The sequence below is a fragment of the Clarias gariepinus genome, chromosome 1, assembly GCF_024256425.1.
Source record: "Clarias gariepinus isolate MV-2021 ecotype Netherlands chromosome 1, CGAR_prim_01v2, whole genome shotgun sequence".
Taxonomy (NCBI): Eukaryota; Metazoa; Chordata; class Actinopteri; order Siluriformes; family Clariidae; genus Clarias; species Clarias gariepinus.
In genome coordinates, this window is record NC_071100.1 from 40,876,496 (window position 1) to 40,894,986 (window position 18,491).

Below are 18,491 nucleotides of genomic sequence, written 5' to 3' on the forward strand. Positions count from 1 at the left end.
CATGTGATCGTCAGATGAGAGGCGTATATTTTTCGTTCTTAACTGTGTATACATTTTATGGCTTCCTCTGTATATATATATATATATATAGTTAATGTTATAGCAATAATGTTTTTGTTACATTGATCTTAATCATAGCTGCTTGACCTAGTACTTTTGGTATTGTAAAAGCCCCACCCTTCTGCACAAGATGTCATTTGCGATGAAATGATAAACTGTAGGGTTTCGCTGATTTTGATGCATCTACAGAAAAGCTTAGTCATCTGTACAGTCCAATCAGGTCCCTTGTTCAGTCTTCAGGGCTGGAGTAATCCCAACCTCCATTCATTGCCAGTGAGGAGAAATGATAATGAATTTAACCATGAATTCCTCCTTTGAGTTAAGTGATAGCACTGATAACTGACTCCCTTTTCCTGTAGTGCTAGTATCAGGCCTAGTCTTAAATTAGAGGGGTGGTGGGTTGAGCTGAGGTGAACATGTTTCCTCAGACTGAAGGTGCGAGATTGCATCATTCATAACAATGGGCCTAGCTGTGATATCACCTAGGAATCATTTTATTAGTTTGTAAAAACACATCATGATATTAAAGGGCTGGGTTACTCCGACTCAATCTTAGGCACTATTTACAAATGCAAGTAAATGACAAGCTAGTGTAGCCTTATTTCAAACCCAATATGCTGATTTCCTACCACACCAGATGGTGCTGGAACTGTAGGCAGCAGGAGAGGAGGTGGGTGTCAATCACACGCATGAAATATAACACACTCTTATGCAGGGTTATGAAGCATGTGCGTTTGCTCCAGCAATGGTGAGAAAGACAATTATGGGGTTTTTTTTCTCTTTCTTACATTTTTTTATTTAATTCGATGAGGGCTCATGTGGAATGCGAGGAATTGCTCCGTGTGGTCAGGGCCCCTTTAAGGCTAACAAACTGAGGGAGGTCCGGCCTGACGTCTGCAGGCCTTGGATAAATAAACTCAGGAGATGACCATGTACTCTCCAGAAAGCTGCCATCATGCACCCCCACAATGTAAAAAAACAGCCACAGGCATGTGCCTAGTTTGTGCTAATATGCTTAGCTAACAGCTGACGATATTAGCGCTTCGCTGTTGTGTATTCCCTTTATTGGCAAGAATATTCACACTTTGAACGACAAAATATTTAGCACATTCTAACTTTATTGTAAAGTGTTTATATTAATGCAACTGTGTATTTAATTAACACCCCCCCCCCACCGACACACACATACACATTAATAGGTATGTATTAACTTGATACATCATTTTACAATAACATCTTGTTTATATTTATATATATATACATATATATATATATATATATATATATATATATATATATGCACACACATTTTTTTTAATCATGCTCATGTGGGTCTTCAGGACAGAGTTTTTTTTTTTACCCTTTTTCTTGCTAATTAACTTCTGAGAGACTTCTATGTATGGGATAAGACAAACTACGCTGTTTTATAAATATTTAAATGTGATGTAAAGGCACATTTATTAAAATAAATAAATAATAATAATAATAACAATATTATTATTATTATTAATAATAATAATAAAACTTAAATTATTGCCCAGTTACTGTGGTATAAGAGGAATAAACCACTCCAGACTGGTAATAGTGACTCTACACCCTGTAATGCAAATGTTTTCATATATAAACTTCCTTGCTGCTTAAGTTTTTATGAATAGTTTAAATTCAAAATGAAAAAGCTGTATAAATTTTATATGTCTTAGCCACCTGACACACACATACACACCAAACAAAACCGTAGACAAGGTCCCATCCACACTTTTTATTTCCTGCTGGTTATTTGGTATACTTGTTAAAAAACGACTGACTGATACAAAGATAATTCTGAGAGATCAGCAATAAAAGAAGTAGCTGGAAGTAGTGGACAGGAATGTGCTGCTTTAACACCTATTGTTATAGGGTTAGAGGTTAATGGGAAAAGGAAGAACACATAAAATGGACCTCAATTTTGTTTCCACGATCGTAGTCTGATGTAGGTTTCCTGTCTCACATTAACTGCATTTTGCACTTATATGGCTAATTGTCTGGCAGCACTGTGGCCTCACACCTCCAGGATTGACGGTGCATGTCCCACCTCAGGTCTCTATGCATGGAGTTTGCATGTTTTCTCCATGCTTGCTGGGAGTGTGTGTGCCAGTGCTCTGTAATGGACTGACTTTCCGTCCAGGGTGTACCCCACCTTACGCCACTAGTACCCTGGGATAGGCTCCAGGCCTCCAATGACTCTGTACAGGAGAAGCGGTGAAGACAATAAGTGAGTGTGTAAGTAATAGAGTTGAGGTTTTTGTTTTTTAAAGCTCTTACAACTAACGAAGAAACGAAATTTGTTTCCATCTATGGTCACAGCGTGGGGACATTAAGGAACTAATTATGAGGGGTTAATTATTTATTACTAATCTGTAATTTTGGTCAAATTGTATTTTAAACATGACCTTATAAGTCAATTCCATTATACTTGAAAGTAAAAAAAAAAAATAACATACTTTCCTTCTCGCCATGCATGATCCTCAGAAAATTCTGATGATGTAACTTCTTGTTGAACGTCGTAGAGGGAAGGTGTTCAGGGTGAATGAATGTGGCTGGAACTAAAACGTACATGTTTCATAACTCATAATGGATGACTGATGGAAAAGGATGTTTCAAGGATGAGATGATGCAACACATGAATGCAATAATAATACGACTTTTTAAAAGCATTTTAGTGTTTACATTTCAAAGACAAGTGAACTGAAACAGGCAAAAACGATTTTGAGGCATTTGTCTAAAACTAGTGCATCGTTGTTGTGAAGGACACTTTACCTGGGTTTTAAGCACAAATACAGGTGTTCAAGTCAAAGTGGGATTCGTGATGAAATTTCTGCTGTGAATGAAGGCGAAAAACTGATTGACATTTACAGTACAGTACAGTACAGTATGGTGGTGGGACTCTGAGCTGCAGTAAAACATTTGAACAGTGCAACAGTTTTTTTTTAAGAAGATTGCATATCCATGAATGAGGTGGAGGCGGCTAGGAACCCACTGCAGTGGTTGCAATCGTTGAAAATCAATAACTAAGTTGTCACCAACTTATCTGTCCGAGGGAACTGTACACACAATCGTTCACAAACACCATTTGAACTTTGCAGGAACTCGACTGGGAGTTATTGCCTCATCGCCTGTATAGTCCTGACCTCGCTCCAAGACATTTCCACATGTTTGGGTCATTTAAGGAGTTCCTGGGAGGCCAGCGTTTCAGATGCGAAGCAGCTTGTCCGGGTACTAAAGAAATGTTTTTCACCTTGATGGTACCCAAGCACTAGTGAAACGCTTGGAAAAGTGCATTAGTGTAGCAGGTGATAAAGGGAGTTTTGCCTCTCATAAATGTCCCGGTTAGACCTGAACAAATGTTCAATTTGTAAATCAGTGGGATAAATGAATCTACCACTATCACAGAATCCTCCAGACATAATTTCTTTTGAAGTTTTATGTCTAAACTCTCGCACAGACCATAATGAATTTTTACAATACGTTTATATTCAGATCAGCCATTCTGCCCAGACGTCACCTTAGAAAAAACAAGCCACATTTGTACCCAAAAAGGCAGAAACAGGCTATTTTAGTTGGTAAAAGGCATGGGGTGACACTGGTCTCCTGCTAACATGCAGGACTTGTTTAGTGAATGTTTACAATGCTTAAAATATTCTTAGGCCCCAGCGTGCATTGTGACACACTGATGTGTACATGTTGGCATTGTAAAGGGCCATCAGTCGCCAATGGGAAAGCCTTGCCACCCACAGTCACAGATAAGATTAATTATGATAATATATTTCTGTCTCTTTTGTCAGAGTAATGAATGGCCCCCCCAAACTTTTCTTGAGGCGTCTTTGTTTGCGCTCCTTTAACGGTGGTATTGTTGAGGGCAGAGTTAGCAGGTGGCAAGAAATCAGAGCTCTTTGTTTTCCTCGCTTTAGAGGAATATAAAAATATCTGCACACTTTGAGCATGAAAGGAAGAGAGGGGGAAGAGAGAGAGAGAACGGGGGAGGCGGGGGGGCTTTTCAGGTGATTTGACAAAGGTGATAAGAGACCTGGTTATTCCCAAATCAAACAGCAAACGATTATCATCAATTATTAGGCAACACATAACAAACACAATTACTAATTCATATAGTCAAATCTATTATATCAAGTATTATACAGAGCTGTATGATGATGTGGCTGTTTATATCATCATCATCATCAATCAAGTGAAATAATTCATGATATTCCAAACACTAATTAAAAACTCCATCAATAAATCTCTCAACGTTGGTTTGTTCACTCTACAGAGGGTGCACATCTCATCGCGGCAGTTAACCAACAGCATTAAGAACAGCGTTAATGTCTTTAGGATCGTTGTAGCGTAGCCTGTGTATTCATTTCAAAGCAGCGCGCTGCCTCGTGCGTCTTTCAGGTTATACGCCTTTACAGGCCACACAGCCTGCATACTGTCTTTGTTCGTCAGTAAGAAAGTACTAATTGTTAAGTGAGTGTGTGTGTGTGTGTGTGCTGGAGGTGGGCGTGATTTCGAGGGTGGCTTGCGGGGGACGCGGCGTCTCAAAAGGTGGCGGCGAAAGAGAGGAAATTCGTTTGGGCCTCAAGAACACAGAAGACAAATTGAGGAAGTGTTCTGTTAATGTGTAGGGGCCAGGAGCAAACACGCAGGTTTTCTGCCACTTGGGTGGCCAGGGCAGTCTCACACCCTGCACTACACTCGGTCCTGGAGACTAGCAACCCCCAACGCCCTGTAACCACACACACACACACAGAGACAGAGGATCTCCTTAGAGAAGAAGCACTGACCACTCAGTCCGGTCATTTGGTCAGTCGTTCCTCCTCTCGTTTAGCTGGGCCCTAATTGCCTGGGACTTGGCCGGTTGAGATATCTGGACCTATTCCACAGTCAAATTATGTCACTCTTAATGATTTATAGCCATCCGAGCTTACCACTTACTGTACCAGCCTAAATCATGCCTATTAATTCACTAATGTGTTGACATTCCGAAACACCACCATCACCTGTAGAAGGACCCAGCGCCACAGTGGAACTGGTCTTAGATAAACCAGCGTAATGACTCTGACTCAGAAATCACACTTTCTTCTGTCATGTCTAATTCCAGTCGATTTCACCCCTTCCCATCCCATTCCTTTGCTTTTCCCAACGATGCAGCACGGGCTTGGAAGCTGCCCAGAGACAGTAAGCCGGGCCTGATGTACGATCTGTCGGCTGACATCTGAACCTGGGCGCTGGAAAACACAAGCATCTGTCACGTTCAACCTCGGAGGGTGGGGACTGACATTGAACACATCCCCGGTGGGCTCCGATCCCAGTTTAGCTGTTGGGACTCTCGGGGTTCCAGGAGGCTCTGCCTAAATATACAAACCTTTTCCCCAAATGACCCATGCAGTGACTCGTAAGCACAGCCTGGAGGTCTGGCCACGGATGATGCGGAGAGAGGGCAGAGGGCACAGCTTCTGATTAGCTATCACAAGTAAACATGTGGTACATATTATCTGTAAGTACAGAACCAAAGGAAGCATTAGAGTCGAGTTTGACGTCTTGATTTCAGTCTCTTCTTCGTTTCTTACTGGTACGTAAAAAAAAAAAAAAAAAGAAGCTTTTGGGCCACGGCAGGGCAAATAAATTATACATTCGGCGAAAAATACCAATCCCTACTACTGCGGCTTGGCGACGTGATGAACTGCTGAAGGTCTTGAATTGGACAGAACTCAGCCGGAGAGGAAAGAGAGAGAACAAAACGCTCAGCAATATCCTCATAAATACACATATTAGTTTATGGATTTAGAGAGGGCCATTAGGAAGGCAGGGGAAATTATTTCAGCATGTCCTAAAAAAAAAAGAAGAAGAAGAAGAAAAAGTACAAAGTGCAGGGAGGCGAAGGCTGCAAAGACAAAGAACTCATGATCATTTCATTAGTGACACTAAATGACTCGGTTTGGCCGCGGAGACGGAGCAAGGCACGATAAATCATCGCGGAGAATCTTCCAGAGGCTCATCGGCCTTCGTGACTGAGGAACTAACTTCAAGCCTGTAATTTGGGAGCTGCAATGGAATGTCATAAATCTTGACAGCAAAGAGAGAAAAATCTTTAAGAGTAGTCCTTTATAGCATCTTCCGAGTTGGGTGGAAGAGTGGGGGTAGGGGAGGAGTGGGGGTGGGGGGTATGACGATTAGCTGTTATGTTCTCACTGGGTGGTCCATTGCTCTGGCTTTCTGTGTACAAATAAAGTTAACCCTATTGTGCTGATCCATTTCTTCTGACAGCGGAGCATGTAGTCGCTCACTCATGGTGGTCATGTGGACAGCTGTAGAACCCACACCGCTGAATAGTACAAAGGGCGTTCGAGTCAAAGCGGGACTTTTGATTGCGCAGAATAACAGCGCAAAAAAGTTACATTTTTTTGTTTGTATAAATTCCTGCTACACTATCTACCATCAGGGTAGAACGCAATGCCTGCTTGACATATGAAACGCTGGCCTCCCAGGAACTCATTTAAACGGACCATACAAGTAGAAATAGCTTGGAGTGAGGTCAGGACTGTACAGGGGATATGTAGTTTTTATGAATGATGGTGTGTACAGTTCCCATAGACAGACTGGGGAAAAGTTATACGTCATTTACGAACATAAGGCCGCCTTTAAAGCGGCTAAGAGTCTCGTCACCGTTCCGCGCTTGACGTCTCTGTAAATGTCAATGGATTTTACGCCTTCATTCACCAGAAATAACATCATAATTCCTGGTTTGACTTGAACATCCATCGTACTTCGTATAAAACAGGACAGCACTTCGCGGCAGGCCTTTATAAGGTACACAACAGTTAATTGCACAAGTTGGACAAAAATAATACAACTACACACCTCCTTTACATTTCTCATTTATACATGATGCGGTATAAAAAACAATGTTCAAGATCGTTCGTGTTCTAAAGTATAAGAAACTCGTGACTCAGTGAAAAAAGAGAAAAAAAAACTTAACAGAATGACACCGTTAGCTGATATAAATAATTGTTTATTTGGACATGATCAGTAAAAAAAAAAATATATATGAGATGTCCAAGAGGAAGCTTCAAACGTCCGCCATGCCCATGAGCCGTCTTCTCCTCGGTTCTAGATCTCCATGAACTGATCTAGTCCGATGATGACATCATTGGTCCTTTCAGCTAAAACAGAAAGAAAAGAAACACAATGTTGAGAAAGAGCTGGCAGGCACCTGGCCATCCATATCTTGAAGATTAAACTGTGATATTCTGAGATAAGGGCGTGTTTCAGCGCTGGAGATCTTATCACAAGGAGGCATACCTCGGACTTAAGGACAAAATATTAATGTCTACTATTGCCTATACCGACGCATAGGAATCTACCATCTGCCTGTGTGTTGATCGCTGCAAAAAAAAAAAAAGGAAGTCAAGAGGGCTAACTAGTTTATTTATACTGCTGTCAAGGACACGCATGCAAATACTGATATAAAAAAAAACTTTTTTTTTTCAATCTGTTTTATTTGAGGGTCGCTCAATTAGGCGGTCAGAAATGTTGACTCTAGCAAGCTTTCCCCTATGTTTTCAATCAAAAAGAGCAAAACATGTCTTTGGAAGTCTGCGCATACGCCTCCAAAGTTTATCTCCGCTCCTTTTGTGTATTGACGAAGGAAATGGACCTGGCCTGACAGACGAGGCCCCGGTTTATAAATACGTGTCATCCAGGCAGATAAATACGCTGAAGGTCGATATCCTTTTACTGAAAATGCAGCAAGTCTAAGCTAAACCTCGGCAACGTTTCTTTGATTGATGTTGCATATAAACGATGCATTTTAGTGAAAAGGAATCTCTACAAAGACAAATAGAGCATGCCATCATGATGGACATCCAGGGCTGACGGGGACAGAAATAGACTGGAGTGGAAACATACAGTCTGAAGAAGAACAACTTGTGTCATCAGACTGGGAGCCACCTTTTGACGGGCTCTAACACCTGATGGCAAGCCCGGAGCACGCAGGTGGTCTGGCACGTACGCACACAAACTCACACATACACGCTGAGCTCTGGTGCATAAGCAGAGAAATAATCTGTAATGAATTTTCCAGGCATTACCCCGAGCATGCTTTGCTTGTGCTCGAAGTTTATAAAGCACAACTGTTGAGACACTTTACGAGATGCCTATAGCTTCACTTCAGGGGGATGACGATGACGACGACGCATGCAGAGTCTGAACAAGTGTGTGGAAGTTGTCAGGTTGAAGTGTAAGGCTAATGGACGCCGACTGTAGGAGACCACCGTGGAAGATCTTGAGTGGAGTCTCCTGGCTTCTAATCACTCAGCAGCTAGTTAGATAGGCTTACTGGTGTGATAAGCCTGTGGTGCGTGTGTTAACGTCAGGGTCACAGGTGGCGAGTGAAAAAAAAAATAAAAAATACAATTCTACAGGCCACTGAGGCGAGAGAAATAAAGAGCGCCCTGTGTTGCTTACTTTGTTTGTACGTACCGACAGAGACGTGCGCAGCCGTTTGAAAAATGTATAGGATCGTCTTTGCACCAATAAGAGACACGGGTAGCGGTTTGCTACTTTCATGGGTTACTGTTAAAGGAATTATATGTTATGGAGGGCAGGCGAGTATTAAAGTAAACGATTTTTAAACAATAATAGGCTACATTGAGTCTGCTCTTGGTTCGCTTGTGGTCACTCGCTGCGCTTTAAGCAGTGTGCGTGTGTGTGTGTGTGTGTGTGTATGTGCCCATGCTTTGTGAAGTACAGGGGTGTAGCTTGTAATTTGGGATTTCTGGGAGCACTTCAATAAGCCCCTGTCTTTTAGGAGGTTATGGCTGACTAATCGGGTCCAGCTCACGAGTGACTAGGGGAAAGGAGAGCGTGGTGGGGGGTGGGAGAAATGTTGCAGTTTGGGTGTGTGTGCGCGATGGGTGGAAAAAAAAAAAGGAAAAAAAAAAAAAAGTGTGTGTGTTGCGCGGGGGGGTTGCTGAGGCAGCAACACCCTGTTGTTCAGTCAATTAGGCCAGGAAGCCTCCGGACATCTTAAGGCCGCCTTAGGCACAGTCATTGATGGAGAGGCTGGAGAGCGAGTACAGACCACCCGCAATACAACAGCCTGGAGCCACACACACACACACACAAACATGCACACACACACACACAAACCTCACAGTATGATCCACCACTGAAGGGATTAACAATATTAAAAAATAAAGCGCAATTGTTCACACAAGCTTAAGTTTTAATGCACTATTGAAACAGATTAACAGACAAGCCACACACACACACACACACAGAAAGAGAAAGAGACGGACACTGAAGCTGAAAAAGGCAGCACACAGAAACAAACACAAAGCCCTGACTTGATGTGTGTATGTGTGTGTGTGTGTGTGTGTGTGTGTGTACGCTCACCCTCCGGCTCGATGCGCTGGCTACTTCCCACCAGACAGTATTTAATGTCGGCACCTCGTCCGATGGTGGCGTTGTTACAGATCACGCTGCCTTGAATGTTACACCTAAGGATATCAACAGGACTTCATATCAGTTTGGGGCTTACACTTTGTTGCTTTACTCAAACACACACACACACACACACACACACACACACACACTAACACGCCCACACACTAAAGCCACTTCATGATTCATTGCTGCTGTAGTTTGTTTTGCACATGATTAATTGCCCAGCTATGCATATGTTAATGAGCTCAGCACTTATGTCATTACAACCTTATTACAACTCTATTACCCCACACAGCCACATGTTCACCCTACTGAGCTACATAACCACTGAGATAGGAAACGTATACATTATGTTCTCTATGATATATATATAATCCAAAAGACACATCTTTATAAATCTCCCTTCAGCTTCGCTCGTGTCCTCATTTCTAACATTCGACTCCGCGTGACCCACTCCGTCTCCGCCGATTCGTTTTCACATCTGTTCTATCTCTGCCAGATGTCATACGCTGCCTTCTGCACATCATGTCTGGAGATCAAGAGGGTCATGGCCAAACCATGTCTTCCTGGTTTGGGTTCCAAGTATTTTTCGAATGCAGTGGTGCAAATTATATCGATGTCAACTCAAATATTTCTTTTTTTTTTTTTTGGTAAAAAATTATAATGAAAGAAAATAAATAGTATTCACAGGGGGTATAATTATTATTATTATTATTATTATTATTATTATTTTTATGATTGTGTCTGACTTCTTCAGCTGGTCGTTTCATGATTACTGGTCAGTGCTTTAAAATATGCATGCCATGACACGTGTACACACACACACACACACACCACACAGCACTCTAAGCTGCTCCCTGTTTACACCACACAAAGAATAATATTTTCCTAGGCTCGCTTTGGCACCATAAAATTGTATTTGCACAGTTTGATGTTTGATTGAGCCAAGCCTGGCTTTCTTCTCTCACGCTCTCGGGTGCAGGAATAGATTTCAGAAACACACCAGTCTTCCACTTTCATGTCTTCGCACTAATTGCACAGCTGAGGGTCTTGTCCTTTGTGCGCCCGGAACGCTGCCGCCCTCCCCCTGCAGGGGAAACCCGATCCTGCCCTGCTTTCTGCCAGTTTATTTTATTCCCTGTACGCACCCATTAGCACGTGTATTAAAAACAACGGCGATGGCTGATGTGTGAGGCGGCACGCTGCGCTGTCGGTAGCCAAAATATATAAGCACGTGACCTGTGCTGCAGGTTCGAGGCGTGTTCGCTCGTCCAGTTTGTTTTTTTCTTTAGGAAGTGAACATCGGTGCTGCCCTGAGATTCTTCTTCAGGATGTTACACACTCCTGAGAATTAGCGCTTTTCACCTGATCGAAAAAGCTGTTGTTCCGCTGTTGTTCTTCTATTCTCTGGGTTAGGAACTCGACCCTGTGTTAGAGGGCTACGATCCTTCTCGTCTTAAATCGAACGCCAAAGGATGAGATCCAAAGGATCGAAGTTTTATATTCATGTAAAGTGCTATGAAGAGTGTATAACAGAAAAAATAATGAAAAAAAAATATATATATATAGTGCAAAAGTTTTAGGCACCATATTATATGCTGTACCAATTTTGTTTTACATGTTTATCATGTCTGCATAATTATGTACAAAATCATTCAGTATTTCCATATATGACTTATGGAAGAACTCGTATTCTCCAGCAACAACTGTTTTACTTATAGTACTGTGCAAAAGTCTTGGGTACATACAAAAATATGGCATAAGCAAAAGATTTCTACATAAAAGAAACTTCTATAAAGAGCAATAAAGAGTAATAAAATAAACAGTAAATATTTGGAGTGAAAACTTAAAATCAGTTTTATAAGTAAACAGCTGTTAGGTTTTACTGAGCTTGCTGGAGAATATGAGTTCGTCTGGTAACTGTCACACTCGTTCCTTTCTATTTCCATCTGAAAACCGGTCTGTCTTGTACTATATTTTTTTCCTTTACAGCCATGCATATATTCTCCTGTAATGTTATTTATCAATTAAATTTTTTTTTGTTATATATGGAAATACTGAATGATTTTGTACATAATTATGCAGACATGATAAACATAGATAACAAATTGGTACAGCATATAACATGGTGCCTAAGACTTTTGCACAGTACTGTATATATAAAAAAAAAAAGGGCGCGTGTGTGAGAGAGCGAGAGAGAGAGAGAGAGAGAGAGAGAGGAAGGGGGAGGTTTGGTAGTGATGAGAGATTACAAGGATTGGAGAATTAAACCGAGAGACCACCAAAGTAGCAGTGCTGAAATACCACTAATTACTGACACTGTGTTCCTCCTCACGGCGACCCCTCCCTCTCTCTCCTTTGCCCTCAACTCCTCTCATCCCTTGCTCCATAACCCCCCCACAAGCCCGAAACCCCCAGAGCTTTGTAAACAACCACTCCTCCATGCAAACAAAGAGACCAAAAATGCAAGTGCCTACTTTAACGTTGCTAATCCCCTCTTACATTTTTTTTTATCAATCTGAAAGAATTGCTATCTCTCTCTCTTTCTCTCTCTCTCTCTCTCTCATGTCTTTCACCCACTGCTTTCATGTAAAGCTTTAATACGGATGTAAGGGTCCCCGTGCTGGCACCAACCTCAACTGCTTAAGGAGAAAAATCGCACAGGGGAAGGAAAAAAAAAAAGAAAGAAAAGAAAAAAGAAAACCCTGCACAAGCTTTTTCCTTGGATTTGGACAAAAACGCACTTGTTTCACTTCCACTTTCTCGCAGAGCTCCATGTTATCTACTACGTTTTCAATGTCCTGAAAGCTCATCGTTTAACTAAATCAGCTTAAATCTGAACTGCTTTCACTAAAAGGAAATCTGCAATTCATTCGGTCCCTGGCGCGGGTCTTCAGCTGGCTCTATAGGACGTTTCGCAAGAACACGTCCTTTCGGCGTTTTTGTGTCGAGCAACCTGCGTGCCGATGCACTTGTCTCTCTGGCAATCATTACATCGACATTCATCACTTTTCTGGGTGCTCGACTGCATCGCGCGGCCTGTTCAGGGTCAGCGAGCACCTTCAACAGTTTGACAACAGAAGTTTCTGTTTTTTCTCAAACAATAAAAACGCAGCACACGAAGACTTTTCCTCCCTCCCCCCCATCTTCCTTCTTACTCAGAGCAGGACGGTCTGATCATGCTGAATGTTCTGTCCTCTGTCTCAACTTTCCAGAACCAGACTTGTGTCGAAATAGAACAACAGAAACGCTTTGTCTCTGGACAGTAATCACTTAATCCTAAAACTGTACTACACCGGCTTTTCCTTAACACGGCGCTTAATGAAGCAATGCCTTTAGCAGGTGTGATTATAAGCGGTACAGGGCATCAATTAGCGAGCAATTAAATAAGCAGAAAGAGAAAATAAATAAGCACTGTGGGACGATTTGTAAGAAACTGAACAGTCACTTAAAACGTAATGCAAAGCACTAACCCTTCTTCAATAGTGACGCCGTTCATGATGATCGAGTTCGTTATCTTGACTTTCTCCTTGACTGTGGTGGACGCGCCGATGGTTGAGCGCTTGATGGATGTTTTGTCTGCTATTTGGCTTGATGCGCCGATGATGCTGTCACCTCCGACCTTTAGAGAGATAGCACACCTCTTACTCCTGCTGCATATAACCTTCGAAATATTACAAAAATGTGCAGAGTCCTCTAAAGTAGACAGAGTAATCCACAACTCACCTTCATCTAGCTGAAGCATGAACCCGAGCCATATACTCATTTGTGCATTTACAGTACGAGGGTCAGTCAAAAATGATCCGCACTATACTGAATGTATTAATACTTCTGTTGGCTGCACTCTCTTATTAGCGCTTTCCGTAGAAGGGCTCTGTCTCAAGTCACTGCAGTGCAGGTGTGAATGTGTCACATCAGTTCATTTTAATTTGTAATGATTTGCATGAAAGAAGAATAGCGCGCAGTGATTAGTTTTTTTGTGTGTGGCCTGAGTGTGTATCTGGTGCTGAAACAACTCATGGAAGAGCATAAACAGGGGCGTTTAGAAATCTGCAAACAAAATTTGGAGCGATACTCTAAGGAAGATGAAAGTTTCTTACAGAGAATCATTACTGGCGATGAGACACGGATTCATCACTACTGAGAGTCTGGGAGTAGAGTACGGAACGGAAACATCCTCAATCGGCGAACAGGCAAAAGTTCAAAAGTTGACCACCAGCTGGAAAATTGATGCTTACAATTTTCTGGGATTTTTTAAAAAAACTATTCAGAAATCAACAGTGCTCGCTACAGTGAGATGCTTATTGAAGTGCTGAGGATTGTTGACAGAGTGCGAACCATTTTTGACTTATCTTCGTACTAGCGACTTTACCTGTACTGAAAACTAAGAGGAGTGGGATTGAGGTACTCACGAGACTTCTCTCAGAAACTACAGCGGACGGGTGAACTGGAGGCTCTTCAACCAGTTTGGGAGCCTGAGGAGGAAGAAAAAATAAAAAAAAATAAAAATCAGTAGAAAATCAAACAAGGCACACATTCAGATGATAAATATTTTGATTATCAGAAAGCACAGCTGTGTTTTCCTGGATATTTCAAAACAATCATTTTTTCCTTTCTATTTGTTAGGAGAGTACCGGACGGTCCACATGGTTACATGTAGCTTGGTCATGTGTCTGATGTTAAGTATTAAGTTATGACGTACACTAATAATAAACATGAAAGTATTCTACATGCAGTCAGGTCTACTACTAAAAAAACACTGCTGTGATAAACGTGTAATTGTAACACTCACTACGCGATTGGCCTCCACGTATGCGGCCAGCGTGTTGACACGGTAACACAAACCGTCCTCCATGACGTGTACGTAGCAGCGGAGCTTTCCGCCGTGGTACGCCTCGCTCATGTCGCCGCGATGATCGTTCCAGCAGGAGCGGTCACGTGCGAGCTCCAGGAGTCCGTCATCTTTCGAGGTGCTCAAGATCTCTGTTGATCAGCATGTGTGTGTTAGTGATTTCTTTTTTTTCTTTTAGGGTTCAGTCAGGACTAAAACTGCATTAAGTTATTAACCCATAGGGTCATGTTACATGACCAAGAAATCACCTTACTAAACACAAACTAAACAACTGTTAAAGCAATAAATAAAAAAATAAAATAAAAACAAAAACAAATAATGCTTTGAGGAAAAAACAGTAAATGACAAATGGATCAAATTTCAAGCGGGATCTTCTGTACACAGCGCACTGCAAGTCAATCTGACAAAATAAACTAGTATTTAGAGATTTCCATCTTACACAGAGCTACAGTTTTAGCTGAAGAGAAGGAGGTCTACATCAGGATGCAGCCATCACCATGCTTCAGCACGGAGTCACGTCTTCCTTGTGTGGTTAGCTGTCCTGTCTCGCTTTCTTTCGCAAGAAACATTATTTGAACTTTTAGAATTGTGCACACAAAGTCTGGACAATATTGTACTAAACGTCTTCTCAATATACACTACCTCCTTAAACACTTATGCAAACTGGTTGATTTTACCATGTGTATACATTTCCTTCTGTATATCTAATTAGTCTCTACTTTTGCACTTTTTTTGTGCCTGTTTTAGCTTTACTGCTGTTCTCGGTCTCATCTGTGTCACCGTGTTATTCAGTGCTGATGTAGAACTGCAGTTTCCCTTAGCATGTATAAAGATCGATCTTATCTTAAAAAGTAATATGAGGAAGTGACAAGAATTTGCTAAAGTGTCCTGCAGCACCTTTAATAGTATGATGCTATAATTCCCTTGGCGACCATGTGATGTCTTCATCATCTCACTTCTCAGATGTCATGTTCTTGGTGATGTTAGTGTGGTATCCCAATTTATCTACTAGTTAAACCATTCCATGGCGAATCAAATATTTTTAAAAAATAAATTCTCCTCTACCCCTGTCCTGATATTGACCCTCCAACAGTGTGATTCTGTACATGCTTTTAGCATTCTTTGCCAACTATGCCATCAACTAGTTGGATAAAATTAAGTAGCACTGATCTTTATTTGGGCTTAACCATGATCTGGAATATAAATCTTATTAAGCGACAGAAATTCACCTAGGGATGCGTTCGCATCTTTTTTCCTCGGGTTTTGTTCTGTACGCTTGTCGTCCGTCTGGATGTTTAAGACTTTAGCGAACTGCTTATGCACCAGATATGGCACGAGTTCCCCCCGCAGAGAAGAGATGGACCTGGGGCAAAAGAAATTCATCTTAGAATTCAGAAAGTTAGATACAGGTTAGATACATGCTGTACAGGATACAGCATTTTACAAGCTATATACACACTACCACCCAAATATTTTGGGATCACTTTTTAAATCCATGGGCGTTCCTGATTTTGATTTCTTTCCACATTGTAAAGCAATGCTAATGACATACAAAATATGCAAAAATCTACTTTGAATAGATGTTATTAAGATGTTTATGCTACTCATGGTCTGTAAAGTCTTCATAACGGCTCTAATCTGAGGCGTTGTTCGTTAATTGGTGATTCCTGAGGCTGGTAACTCTAATTGAACTTCTCCTCTGCAGCAGAGGTAAGTCTTGGTCTCTCTTTCCTGGGATGGTCTTTATAAGAGACAGTTTCATCATAGTGCTTAATGAGTTTTGCAAATAAACTCGACAATACTGTTCTTGCAAGAACTATTCCAGAAAGGCTGACCTCCTTGTCTTCAAATAACAACTAACACTTTTGTTGTTACATAATTACTTAATTCCATTCAATGTGTTATTTCATAGTTTTAAAATCTACATTGTTGTAAAATGTAGAAAAAAAAATCAATAAACAAAAACAAAGAAATCTGAAGTGATCCCAAACTTTTGAGTGGCACACAGACACAAACAACAATAATGTATACACACTTCAGGAAAAGAAAAACTTGTGTAAATATTTTAATACTAAATCTATTGCTACACAATATATATTGATGTATATGATAATATATAAATAATATAATAATATTAATATAATATACATCCTACTATTTTTCTTCTTTCTATATATATATATATATATATATATATATATATATGAAACAAATCAAATTGTTATTTCATGATTGCAGCGAGAAAGGTCTTAGATCTATATCCTGCTTTCACATTCATCATATCAATGCACTGCTTCAGGTCTGAATAGGGGACGACTATTTAAGGAATCTTTTCTTCATTCTTATAAAGGTTCAAACAAAAGCACAATGGGGGGACAGAAAAGGACTACTATGTCACCACAGTGTGGATTCTAGTTCATGGGCATCTCGCAGGTTTAAAGGGATCAGGATGAAGCACGGTTTGTAAAAAGCACCCTATGTAAGCCTGGGGCCAAGTTTCAGTGGGTCCCTAACCATCGCTCCTCCTCAGGCTCCCCACTCTAACCCTCTAACGCTTTGGTTCCTTTTTTTTTTTTCCTCCCGGCCAAGATTAGCATTTCCATCTGAATGCCGTGAGAGAAACAACAGTTACTCTGTCCATTTCGCTCCTTCGCTACTCTGTGCCTCAGCAGCCTCAAGAGTGAAAGAGAGTGAGAGAAATGGAAGAAGCAAAAGAGAGAGGGAAATGGTACCGAACAAAGCAAAAGAGAGGGAGGAAAGGCAGGCAACGAAATGTCAGCCTGGTTTAAGGAGAGAGAAAAGGAGAGCAGGAGGAACCAGGATGGATGATGAAGGAAGATTATTTGAAATGATATTTATATCAGGGGTGAATTACACCTTACAAGTGGCAGAAGTTTGGAAAAGACTTGCCAAGGTGAAGGGAGGGTCAAAGGAGAGGAAGAACATGAAGAAAAATGTTTCATTGTTTCTACATCCATTCAAACTGTGTAAAATAAAAATAATGTTCCTATCTCTTACTCTTTGTTAGATTCTAAGAGCTTACACTACATTAAACACTGCTCTCAGGTGTTGTAAATGTGCTTACCACCACCACTTTACAGGAACTATCAACTAGCCCAGGGACAGACAACACACACGCACAGCTCACGGGAGGAAGAAAGTGAGTCAATGCTTGTTTGAGAACGCTGTGAAATTAAGTTGTGCAGTCTAATAATATAGTCACGTTTTCACACGCATTCCTTCTTACTTACTTTGTAATAACCATTAAGAGAGACGGAGGAGTCGAGTAAACAAGCCAAAAGAGGCGTGAAAGGTCATAATTCATGGTGGGGGAAATTCCCCAGACTTACTTGTTGTCGACTAGAAAGTCAACCACGGATCTCTTAAAGCAGTACAGGTGGGCGTCCAGGAGGCCTGTCCTGATGTGCATCCTGGGATGTCTGAGAGAGAGAGACAGACAGACAGACAGACAGAGTGGGCGAGAAGAGAATGAGACTCAAGTGCAGAAAAACAAGTGTGCAAATAAACCATAAAGATCCAAATTTTTAACAAATCTGGGAGGCCATGTCGGTGTTAAAACGTCGCACTTGGGTCTCGTGCGGTAGACTTTAGCAGAAACATTTGGCTGGCACCGTCTCCCACCCAGCTTGGGTCGGATACAGTATAATTAGACTGCAGAACTTGTCTTTATGCTGCACATGGCCTTTCATTTTCCTTTCGCTTCCACTCTTAATTGGTCTCTTTGAGGTAGCGTATGAGGGGACAGGCTTAACAGGCCCCAAAAATAAAGGCAACAGAAGGGGAGGGGAATGGGGGGAACTGGGAGGTGACATAAAAGGAGTTGCATCTGTGTATTGTCCTGAACACTACACAAACTTCCCTCGATGCTTAAAACCTCAGCCCTGCACCAAGGCGCGTGTAAAGAGTCAGTCCAGGCTGACTTCATGCTGCTGCGTGCTCACGCAGACCCCCCAAACGTTTTAAAGCTTGCTGCTGAGATGACGACTTTCCTGGATGTTTAGAGGCCAAGACCAAGGGCGCAACAAAATGGCCGCCTGTAGGTTATGGTGCCTCGTAATGACGGCTGACTCAGATCAGA

At 41.5% G+C, this 18,491-nt stretch overlaps 1 protein-coding gene across 1 annotated transcript in view; it reads right to left on the bottom strand.

The window, feature by feature from the left end:
- Positions 1 to 7,089: 7,089 nt before the first annotated feature.
- The window catches only part of eif2b3 (eukaryotic translation initiation factor 2B, subunit 3 gamma), a 46,947-nt gene continuing 35,545 nt past the window's right edge, over positions 7,090 to 18,491 (bottom strand). Inside the window, exons 6-12 of the mRNA XM_053479358.1 lie at positions 17,743 to 17,832; positions 15,622 to 15,755; positions 14,333 to 14,523; positions 13,953 to 14,015; positions 13,014 to 13,162; positions 9,490 to 9,593; positions 7,090 to 7,256 (exon numbers count right to left, since the gene is read on the bottom strand). Of these exons, the coding sequence (XP_053335333.1) occupies positions 7,204 to 7,256; positions 9,490 to 9,593; positions 13,014 to 13,162; positions 13,953 to 14,015; positions 14,333 to 14,523; positions 15,622 to 15,755; positions 17,743 to 17,832 (784 nt within the window). The 3' untranslated portion in view covers positions 7,090 to 7,203. The remainder of the gene's footprint in view (positions 7,257 to 9,489; positions 9,594 to 13,013; positions 13,163 to 13,952; positions 14,016 to 14,332; positions 14,524 to 15,621; positions 15,756 to 17,742; positions 17,833 to 18,491) is intronic.